Source organism: Sinocyclocheilus rhinocerous, unplaced genomic scaffold, assembly GCF_001515625.1.
Source record: "Sinocyclocheilus rhinocerous isolate Xijiao unplaced genomic scaffold, SAMN03320098_v1.1 scaffold1246, whole genome shotgun sequence".
Classification (NCBI taxonomy): Eukaryota; Metazoa; Chordata; class Actinopteri; order Cypriniformes; family Cyprinidae; genus Sinocyclocheilus; species Sinocyclocheilus rhinocerous.
This window is the reverse complement of record NW_015630543.1, coordinates 307,614-319,228: the sequence shown is the minus strand read 5'-3', so window position 1 is coordinate 319,228 and position 11,615 is coordinate 307,614. Positions and strand designations below refer to the sequence as shown.

The 11,615-nt window shown below is 42.6% G+C and overlaps 1 protein-coding gene across 1 annotated transcript in view; it reads left to right on the top strand.

Moving 5' to 3' along the window:
- The window catches only part of LOC107740527 (laminin subunit alpha-2-like), a 230,930-nt gene that overhangs the window by 153,587 nt on the left and 65,728 nt on the right, over nt 1-11,615 (top strand). The window contains 3 exon segments of the mRNA XM_016552978.1: nt 2,640-2,825; nt 2,996-3,114; nt 7,629-7,746. Coding sequence (XP_016408464.1) covers nt 2,640-2,825; nt 2,996-3,114; nt 7,629-7,746 — 423 coding nt within the window.

The window sequence follows — 11,615 nt, the reverse complement described above, 5'->3', positions numbered from 1 at the left end:
TATACCATCATCAGCCTATATTGAAGTAATTTTGTCTCTTGTTGTCTCAGAGAATATGTGCCGTTAATGCAGCGTTAGAAAGCTCCGTCAGTTGTTTTACTTTCACTTTCTCTATAGTGAATTTACTGACGCTCACCGGCATAACTCTTGCGCACAGTTTGCACATTACAGAGACAGTAATATTGTAATGTAACTAATTACTTTCAAAAGTAACTAGTAATATATAATGTATTACATTTTGGAAGTAACTTGCCCAACACTGGTGAAAAATTATGTTTGTTTTTTTTTAAATGAAGCATTAACACATGTTAGACTGCACCCCATAAACACAATCAAGCCTAGAAAAAAACAGTGAACCACCCCTTTAATGTATGGAAGTTTTAAATAATTACAAACCATTTCTACTGTTATTTTACAGGATTATGAGTGCTTATGATTGTTAACCAAAAGATATGTTTTAATTATTATTTGCTTTATATGTTGGTTGTGACGGTGTGGATGAGATGAGGACACAGGTGTCTGTTTGTGTGTGTGTTTTGATGGCTTTCTTAATCATCTTGTCCCAAGGTGGGCTGAGATGCTCCGGTTACCAGGGAAACAGTCAATTTAATAAATATCAAGTGCTTCCTAGCTGTCATTCTCCCTCAACCATATTCACAACAGGACAGAATTAAGTGTGTAGGAGCAACGGAGAGAGACAAAGATAGAGAGAAAGCACTGACGCACAGAGCCCTTGTTTGTTTTTAATAAGGGTTTCCAGCACGTTCACAAACTCGTCTTAATCCTCAGCGTCAGCGTGTCCATGGAGACAAACAGCAGAATATGGCTGAAGGACACTTTTCCAACATGATGAAATCGACAAACAAATTAAACAAAGGTTGCAGTCCAAAAGTTAATCTAAGTTTCGGAGAGGAGTTTGGAATCCTTTAGCTCATTTATGGGAAAACGAGAGATTTTTTCTAAGTCAGTGAGTCGTGAGATTGTGTGTTGATGTGAGGGTAGTTTAGCCGCCCTGTGGGGTTCCTCACACACACACACACACACACACATTTACCAAAATATGCCTCTTAATACACACACAAATAAATCCTCAAAGACACTGACACTGAAACACAACACTATTACACTATTTTGTGTGGCAATTTCACCCTGCTTACTTAATAAATATCTCTGTAGCACTAATGACAAAAAATGTTTTCATAATCTTTCTTTGAGATGTAATAACTTTCTCCACCTCTGAAATGTCTGCTGCGTGGGTGAGGACAAACATTAACCAATAATAATATCGCAACCCATTTCTCACAATCCAATCTACATTAGATCCCACTGAATTTTCTGTTTCACTTGGAAATATTATTTAAGCTAAATTGTAAATGCCATTTGTTGACTTTGTAAGCTCAAAGTGCAGGTCTTGTTTAACCTCTTAAGACCCGGCAAAACATTTTAGGGGAAAAAAATTGTATTTTTTGATGTCATTACATTGTTTAGAGCATTAAAAAATTTTTTAAAATGATATTTCATTCATAAGTTATGCTACGTCCTTGGTAGAGGACATCGGGACTCAATTTCTTTAAAAAAAATTAAAAGACATGAATGAACATGCATAGGCAAAAACAATAGATTTTTTTAAAATCACCAATACATTTTTAGTTTTCAGGATTTTTTTTTACCAAACTTTGTATAAAGATAATTCTCAACTATGTTATAACAGAATGATTTGATATACCCTTTTTCTTCATGCAAAATGTGTGTAAAATGGCCACAAATTATCATTATATATAATGTATCTATAAACTAAATGCGATACGGTGAACTCTGAAAGTGCGCTGTAGGAATCTCGAGTGAATGCTAGCCAGCCATATAAATGCAAGGCAGTAAGCTCATTGGCTGCATATGCAACATGAACCAATCAGCTTGTGCCAAGTCGTTTAACTCTGAATATCATCAGTTACATTAACACCCATCAGCCTGCGCCATCTAGAGTTTCATGACTGAACTATACATATATACATACACAGTATATAGCAATGCTAGAAAATAGATATGTCCCAAATTGTGGTAACATGGATTTTGTGGTCAGTAATTTTTTTAATGCTTGTGAAGTCTCTTCTGCTCACCAAGGCTACATTCATTTGATCAAAAATGCAGTAAAAACATGAATATTGTGAAATATTATTACAATTGAAAAAATGTCACTGTTTTCTGTGTGAATATGCTATAATGTAATTTATTGCTGTGATCAAAGCTGAATTTTCAGCACCATTAGTGCAGTCTTCAGTGTCACATGATCCTTCAGAAATCATTCTAATATGCTGATTTGCTGCATGTCAGGAGTGCTGCTGATCAAGAAACATTTCTGATTATTATCAATATTAAAAACAGTTGTGTTGCTGAATATTTTTGTGAAAACTGTGATACATTTTATTTTTTGAGGAATAGATAGTTCAAAAGCATTTTTCAGCATTGCTAAATAAAATAATTAAAAAAAAATTTTTTTTTTTTAAATAAAACTGATGTGAAACTTTTGAAAACAAATGTACAGTCCAATTGTTTCAGTCATATTAAATAATATTTTTGAATTTCAAGGCCAGCTAATGAATATTACAACAAGACTCACCGTTCAGAGGTTGTTCTCTCAGATAACAGCCTATGGTGGGAAGCTGAAGTATGCCATCTATTACGAGGCTCGTGATGAGACGGGCCGCACCTCTTACAAGCCCCAGGTCATCATAAAGGGCGGCCCCAATAAGGACAAGGTCATGGTTCGCCACATGCCAGCGCTTCAGATTGGCCAGCTGACCCGTCACGAGATTGACATAACAGAGGTGAGCCAATCAGGGATGAGAGTCAGTGCTCAGCCCCTCCCACTTACTGAAACACACAGCAGATCGCTTATACGAGAGTGATGACAGTGTTTGCATGTGCAAGAGTCATTTAATTGATCTAATTTACAACAGTTACTTCAAGCATACACTAAAACTTTGATGTTTTGCAGCATGAGTGGAAGAACAGTGATGACAGGTCGATGTCTCGTGAGGATTTCATGGACGTGCTGTTTCATGTCGAATATATACTAATAAAGGCCTCACACGGCAGCGTCATGAGACACAGCAGGTAACTGATCTCAAGCAAGGTCCTTCTCATAAAAAATGGTCTCGGTTAGGGACGTAACCCTCGTTCCCTGATGGAGGGAACGGAGACGTTATGTTGTGACGACATAGGGGGTTTACTTGAGAACCCCAATCCGCTCTGACTTTCAGAGAAAACGGCAATTAATTTTGGCTAGTGGATTTTGCATACCTGAGCCACTCCCCGTGCATATGGGTATAAATAGGCGACAGGTGCATCCACTCATCAGGTTTTACGCTGAGGAGCCGAGAACGTGTCCCTGGCAACCAGCGATGGTTCAAGGTTGTGGCATGGGGACATAGCGTCTCCGTTCCCTCCATCAGGGAACGAGGGTTACGTACGTAACTGAAACGTTCCCTATCTGTCGGTCACTACGAGTTATGTCATGACGACATAGGGGGTCCATGGAAAGCGCCACAACCTGAACCCTGTCACAACCCTGTAGCGCTGCAAATGTTGAAAAGCAGCCGCGTGTCAGACAAATGCTATGCAAAGGTCATAACCTTCCCAACGCCCCAGCCCAAATCACTGACCTTGGCACCCGCAGGGACCAAAAGGTGAGTGCATCGCTGCTGGAGATAGCCAAGCCGCTGTTCCTATGACAGAAAATCTTTTCTTAAGAGAAGGGATTTCGACCTTCAGGAAAAGGTGCTTCACGCCTTTCCTGTTTGTTGTTTACAGCTTGGCAGTAGCGAAGAGGAAGTGAGCCTTCCGGAGAAGGGCACTACGGAGACCACATCCTGCCTGTAGGGAGGTATCATGTGGAGACAATGACATGAACTGACCCAGGCCTCGGGCTGTACTACATATGGAATGGATCTCTGAGGCAGGTCCTACCTAGGAGTAGGAAGGAACGGCTGCCAGCAGAGACTGACAGAGTGGTCTGTCAAAGGGAAGACACGGGTTCACAGAGAGGGAAACCTTATTGGATCGTCCGCAGGGAATCAAGCCATATGTACACCTAGCCCAGTAAAGGGGCTGACCGGAAACCCGGCCTGGCCTGGCATCAGACTGGCATCAGACTGCTCCGCTCCGGGGGTGCTGGAGGATACTCTCCCAGGGTTCACCGTCCGGGGAACTTACTGGAGGAGCAAAAAGTGCTCACATCCCCGGGTGAATGGGAATGGCACAGCAAGTGGAATGGCGCAGCAAGCCGGCTCTTCACGCTACTTACCTGTTACCCAACACACGGGAAGAAACCGGCTCAACGCGGAGACTGTAAAATCCTGTGAAGTCGGTGTCGCCCAGCCCGCAGCTCTACAGATGTCTGCCAGAGAGGCACAGTGCGCCAGCACATAGGAGGTGCAACTCTCCATGTGGAGTGAGCCCTCACCCCCAGTGGGCACGGCTCTCCTTGGGATTGGTAGGCCAAGGCGATGGCATCCACTATCCAGTGGGCCAACCTCTGCTTGGAGACAGCCTTCCTTTTCTGCTGACCTCCGTAGCAGACAAAGAGCTGCTCAGAGCTTCTGAAGCTCCTGGTGCATTCCACGTATATGTGCAACGCTCTTACGGGACACAGCAACGCCAAGGCTGGAACTGCCTCCTCCGAGGGCAGTGCTTGCAGGTTCACCACCTGATCGCGAAAGGGCGTGGTGGGAACCTTGGCCACGTATCCAGGCCGGGGTCTCAGGACAACGTGAGAGTAGGCCGGACCGAACACAAGGCACTCTTCGCTCACCGCAAATGCTTGGAGGAAGTGAGCGCAGTCAGGAGCGCTGTCTTAGCAGACAAGATCTTAAGCTCAACTGAGTCCAGCGGCTCAAAGGGAGCCCTCTGAAGGCCAGCCAGGACAGTAGAGAGAGGCGCAACCAGCAAGACATGTTCCTCGTCCTCCCTGACCTTGCATAGTGTCTGTGCGAGAAGTCTCACTGTGGGAAACGTGTTCTTGCATAGAGCCTGAGGCCAGTTGTGTGGCAGTGCATCTGTGCCGAGGGGGGCCTCGATCAGGGAGTAATACAGCTGGCAGTGGGAGGACTCTTGGGAAGCAAACAGGTCTACCTGTGCTTCCCCGAATCGACTCCAGATCAGCCGGATCGTCTCGGGATGGATTCGCCATTCTCCGGGGGAACGTGACCTGTCGTGAGAGAGCGTCGGCTGCACGATTGAGCTCCCACAGAATGTGGACGGCGCACAGCGACTTGAGCCGCGTCTGACTCAAGAGGAAGAGATGACGGGCGAGCTGTGACATGTTACGTGATCGAGACAGCCACAGTGTTGTCCGTGCAAACCATTACGTGCTTGTCTTGCAGCAATGGCCGGAACTGCTGCAAAGCCAGATTCACTGCCAACAGCTCTAGGCAGTTGATGTGCCAAAGCAGTCGAGGCCCTGTCCAGAGCCCAGAATCTGCCTGCCCGTTGCATGTAGCACCCCAACCCATACTGGAGGCATCTGTCGTGACAACGACATGCCAGGACACTTGTTCTAAGGGCACCCCGGCCCGTAGAAAGGCAAGGTCTGTCCAGGGGCTGAATAGGTGGCGTGTAATGGTAATGTGTAATGGTAACCAGTGCTGAAGTGGTCTCATATGAAGCAATCTGAGTGGCGTGACTGTGTCTGCGGGTGTCATATACCCCAGGAGCCTCTGAAAGTGTTTCATAGATACCACGTTCCTGCCTCTGAAGGAACTCAGGCAGTTCAGCACTGACTGGGCGCGCTCGTTGGTGAGACGCGCTGTCATAGTTACAGAGTCTAACTCCATACCGAGAAAAGAGATCTTCTGCACGGGGGAGAGTTTGCTCTTTTCCCAGTTGATCCGAAGCCCGAACTGGCTGAGGTGCCGGAGCACCAGGTCCCTGTGATCGCACAACTATGATGAGTTGGCCATGATGAGCCAGTCATCGAGGTAGTTGAGGATCCTGATGTCCACTTCTCATAACGAGGCAAGGGCGACCTCCGTAAAGACACGGGGGACAGGGATAGCCCAAAGGGGAGGACCCTGTACTGACATGCCCGACCCTCGAACGCAAACCGTAGGAACGGCCTGTGTCGAAGATGAATCGAGACATGAAAGTAAGCGTCCTTCAGGTCGACCGCTGCAAACCAATCCTAGGGCTGGATGCATCTAATGATGTGCTTCTGCGTCAACATCTTGAATGGGAGCTTGTGAAGGACCCAGGATTGGCCAAAGGCCACCGCCGTTCTTGGGCACGATGAAGTAAGGGCTGTAAAACCCTGACTTCATCTCGGCTGGAGGGACAGGCTTGATTGTGTCCTTCGCCAGTAGGACAGCAATCTCGTCGCACAGGACAGGGGTATCTCAAGCTGCCACCGAAGTCTCAAGAACACCGCTGAACCTGGGGGGTCACCTGGTGAACTGTCCGAATGAGCCAGCTGGACGGGTTGGGCAGCGCGAGTCAGGCTTCCAAGCTTCGTGCGAGTGGCACCAAAGGGACAATCGGCACCGCGGTGGTGTAGCGGTGGAAAGTCATGCTGGATGGCACAGAAGGCTTCGCGTCCTGGCTCATCACAGCAGGACTCCCCGTGTCCCCGGAGGGAGAGGCAGCGTGTCTCCGAGCCGCGATCTCTTGGCTGCTGGCGATAGGGGGCGTCGTGGGTGAGAGTGAGGAGGCAGCGCGTCGCTCACTGTCAACCCATGAGCCTGATAACCCGGAGGAAAAGGAAACTGCTCTTTTTTCGAGAATGTGGGTACCGCTGGCCGTTGGACCAGTGGCAGAACAGAAACAAAACTGAACAAAAGGTTCTAAAAGAAAAGGCTTTTGTGTGCAATATTTGACATGGCATGCACATCTCCAGCCCGATACTCACAGCCTGGGAAAGCACGGCCGTCACTTCCGGTTCCGATCCCGAGTGATTTCGCTGGCCCGGCTCGTGACGGTCCTAGCATTTCATTCGGTGCGCCGCTGGAGGATCGGCTGTCGATCTTCATCCTAGGAGGACGATAGCCCATCCCCCGATGCTGCGATCGACATCCGATCCTCCGGCGACAGCTGATCCTCCGGCGGTGCACTGAATGAAATGCTGAGACCGTCAAGAGCCGGGCCAGAGAAATCACTCGGGAGCCGCACGGGACATTTGCTGCGGGACATTTGCTTCCAGTCAGATCAGAAAGGCTTTGTGGAGAAGAAATCATTCACCCACTTGGCTCCGAAGCAAAAATCTGAGGAGTGGATGAACCTGTCGCCTATTTATACCCATATGCACGTGGAGTGGCTCAGGTATGCAAAATCCACTAGCCAAAATTCATTATTTAATTCCCAAGGCAATTAGTTCAACTTGTACTAAAATAACTAAAATTAAAACTGTATAGACATGTTAATAATACAAAAAAATGGAAAAACACACAATAGAATTACTAAAACTTTAACTAAAATTAAAATGTAAATGGAAAATATTAAAAAACAAAAAGTAAATTAATAAATTGATCAAATTAATCAAAACCTATAACTCAGCGATACTAAAATAGCACTGGGAAAAACTAGTTTCATAAGTTTTGGCTTATTTATGTGGCTCATATATGTTTTGGATTGGTGTGCAGGATTTCTGAGATCACTTTGGAGGTGGCTGAGGTGGGGACGCCCTCACAGGACAGTGAAATCGCCCATCAGATTGAGAAATGTGACTGTCCTCTGGGATACGCCGGTCTCTCCTGTGAGGTAATGGCTTTTGTGTGCAATATTTGACATGGCAGAGCTGTTAAGTGCTGGAAGGTTGTGATGAGATGTGTAAAATGTTATAAATTTATTACCCAACTCTCTGTTGGTCAGATCTTATAGCATAATATTGGTCAGATAATATAGTGTAATCTCAAGCAAACGTCATAATAAAAATACTAAGGACACACATTTTCATAGGTTTTATATTTATTACATAGTACGGCTGAGATTGAACTCAATCTGTTGTTCATAACATTAAAAAAAGCAACTCTGAAAAGTCCCAGCAAAGTAATGCAGTTTCCAAATAGATTTAACGTGACATCCTTGTCACAATAATGAAGCCGCTTTGAGCGGTGCTGACATGCCCTTTCATAACAGGGCTCTAGAAACACAGCAGCTCTGGAAAACTGGCCGAGTGTGGAGAGACGAACAGCTGGGTGTATCGCTGCACACCGCTCATCATTACAGCAAGTGTTTCTGCTTCTCAGACTGTTAATGTGTTAAAGCGCTCTCTCGCCGCCAGTCTCCGCCCACAAAGCGCTCGTGTGAGATCTTTAACAAGCTCAAGTGTGCGAGACTCCGATTACAGATCAGCGAGTGTCAGTTGTTCACATTCAGGCTGGACGAGGCCGCGTGGAGACAGATGGCCCTAACTCTGAAACGCTCCATACTGTGCTTAATAAAGTATTTTTAAACAGGCGTTTAGCAAGTTCACCCTGAACAGATGGTGTACTAAATTGACACGATTAATTTTGAAGAGCGAGGGTGAGAGGGAGTGTTGCTATGGTTTCAGCGGAGGATTATTTTTCCCCCGTATGAACGTGCTGGTCTACGGTGTAACAATTGTCAGTGTGGATTTGCAGCACGTTCCTGCTTACTAGTTTAATGACAATTATTCTGCGTGTCTGCAATTTGCAATTTGAGAGTTGTCTGATATTTACACATTAACTGTAGTAGTGTCATATCCAAACGCCACAGCACTATGCTAACACATGTGCTGCAGAATGAACAAATTGTACAGATTTGTGTTTTACTATTTGCTATAATATCTATGAGTCTATGTTGTCTCCATTGTCAGGTTTTGAAAGCACATAAAGTTCACCAGAAACACATTTAACTGATAATGTTTTATTTTACTATAAAATGCAACATACAGTAAAGTGTAGAGTAATTCTGATCCTAACTTGCACTCAATAAGAGCTAATTACTAACCTTATGTACTGTACATATAATGTCTATACTAAAACTGTAGCAACTGTAACACCACCATCACCACTTTTTGACTTTCCAACACAAACGACAGACCAAAACTCATTAATTTATAATGGTGAGCAGTACGGGAGCTGTGTAAAGTTCTGACTGTATGTATATGCAAATAATTTGGGATCCGGTTTGAACTTCAGACATGTTGAAATATTCAAATATTGGCAGCTAGGCCATGTGAAACCGCCTGACTGGATGTGATATATCCTAAACAAAACTATAAGCACGAGCTGAGAATTACCGATATTTATGCACTAAAATGTTATTCTTTACTATGCTTTACCTTCAAATGTATTGGCCATCATTTGTTTTGTGTGGAAATATTCAGACAGTTATTATTCATTCATTTTACCATCATAAATAAGCAGAGGGTAAAGACCAGTTAGAAAGTTCTGTGTGACTGCCACTAGGGGACGTGGTATTTGTACACAAATTGGAGATGGCTTAAAAGGTGGCTAAAAGAAAGTAAAGCCCAAATGCCCTTCAAAGGGACACAATGAAAACAGAACTATTAACACTATAATCCAACAATGCCATGCAACATAGCCATTTATATAATCATTTGTTGTATTATGAAAGAAAATTACCTAGTCTGCATTAGGGTATGTTTACACAACAACTTTATATTAAAAATGGAAAAGTTTTTTCTTTGCGTTTTTAAAGATTTTTACATAAAAATGACAACGTTGTCAAAATGATCCCTGTTTACACAGATCAGCGAAAGTGTCTAAAAGTGCTTTATTATTCATGCTATGCAGGTAGTTGGCGATGTCTCTTAGTAAAGAAACACTATGCGCCTATGCGTTCATATAGACTAAACATGTAACATGCATGTGCATGATGTCACCATTTTAGAGATTAAATGGAGTTTCTTATTACGATTATAGTGACCAAAATTATCATGGTTATCAATATTATCACAGTATTATTAAAGTGTGCTGGAAAGTACTCATACACACTGAAATAATTTCACCAAGTTTTATGTTGAAAAACAACAAACATCAAATACAGTTAGCAGCACTATGCACTTTTGTGTGTGTGTGTGTGTATTAGTGCTTTCAAACGATTAATCGTTATTAATCGCATCCAAATAAAAGTTTTTGTTTACAATATACATGTAAGTACATGTATATTTTTTTTAAAATATATAATGTATGTGTGTGCATTTATATATACATAATAAATATGCACAGTACACATACATATAGTACACATAGCTTTTATTGCGATTAATCATTTGACAGGACTAGTGTATATATATATATATACTGTATGTGTGTGTGGAATATAAATATCTAAATGTATATACATGTAAATATTTTCAAAATATATAATGTATGTGTGTGCATTTATATATACATAATAAATATGCACAGTACACATACATATAGTACACATAGCTTTTATTGCGATTAATCATTTGACAGGACTAGTGTATATATATATATATACTGTATGTGTGTGTGTGTGTGTGTGTGTGTGTGTGTTTGTGTGTGTGTGTGTGTGTGTATACATACATATACGTATACACACACACACACACACACACACGCATGCACACAACATAACATGTTATCTACTAACATGTACTACATATTCAAATAAAGCTTTATAAAATGATAAACCTCACATTTCAGTCTTTATTTGTAAAAAAGGATGAGTCAAAATGATAAATTATAGGCATTTTTTCTGCTTCATAAATAATTATAAATAGGCTACCTTGTTATTCAAAGTGTTGAGATTTTTAGAATGCACATTAGCTTGTTTTCCATCTACCAGTTAGGATTTAAAACAGACTGGATTGGTCCAATTTTTGCATTGGTCTGAACACAAACTCCAGACAGACTGAATGAAAATGTAACTCCACTATCTGACAGCAGGTGGCGCTTATGAACAGCAGAAATAGACCGGCTTTCCCAGTAAACACTGTACACAAAGCAGCGCTGCACTTATAAACATTACTGTATTAGACGTTTCATGGAGGAAAGATGAAAAACAAATGCAATTGACACTTTTCTGAAGACAGTCGGTTGTCCCTTATGCATTCATAGAATTAATTAATTCATACATTCTTTCATAGAATTTCTTTGAGCACTCTGTCTTGCGTTATGTTTTCACACAAAAACAAACCTACACTGTTGTGCCTGCGTGAGACTCTTGCTAACTTTGCTTAACTCTGAGCAGTATTTACCTCGAGTTTTTCAAATCGCGATAATCAAATACGGTTTTAATAATGCTTAAAAAATGAAATGGTAATACTAACTGTCAGGACTTTTTATTGTGGTTTATCATCAAACTGGTCATAGGCTTTTCCCTACACAGTTTTCACAAATTTACGTTTTTGTAGTTTATACTGAGACAGTAACAGTATCGTTTTCAAAAACTTGCACTTTGAAACCTATTTTCGAAAGTTTGTGTTTTCAGGCAACCAAAACGCAATTGTTGTGTAAATGAATGACCAAAGCACATAAAAGTTTTCTATTTAGTTGAAAACAGTGTTGTGTAAACACCCCCTTAGTGTCACATTAATATGATGAATATATGATTTTCTTGTGAGAGGTTGCGGTAAGATCCTGCTGATGTAGTACGGTGTGTGCGTGCGAGTA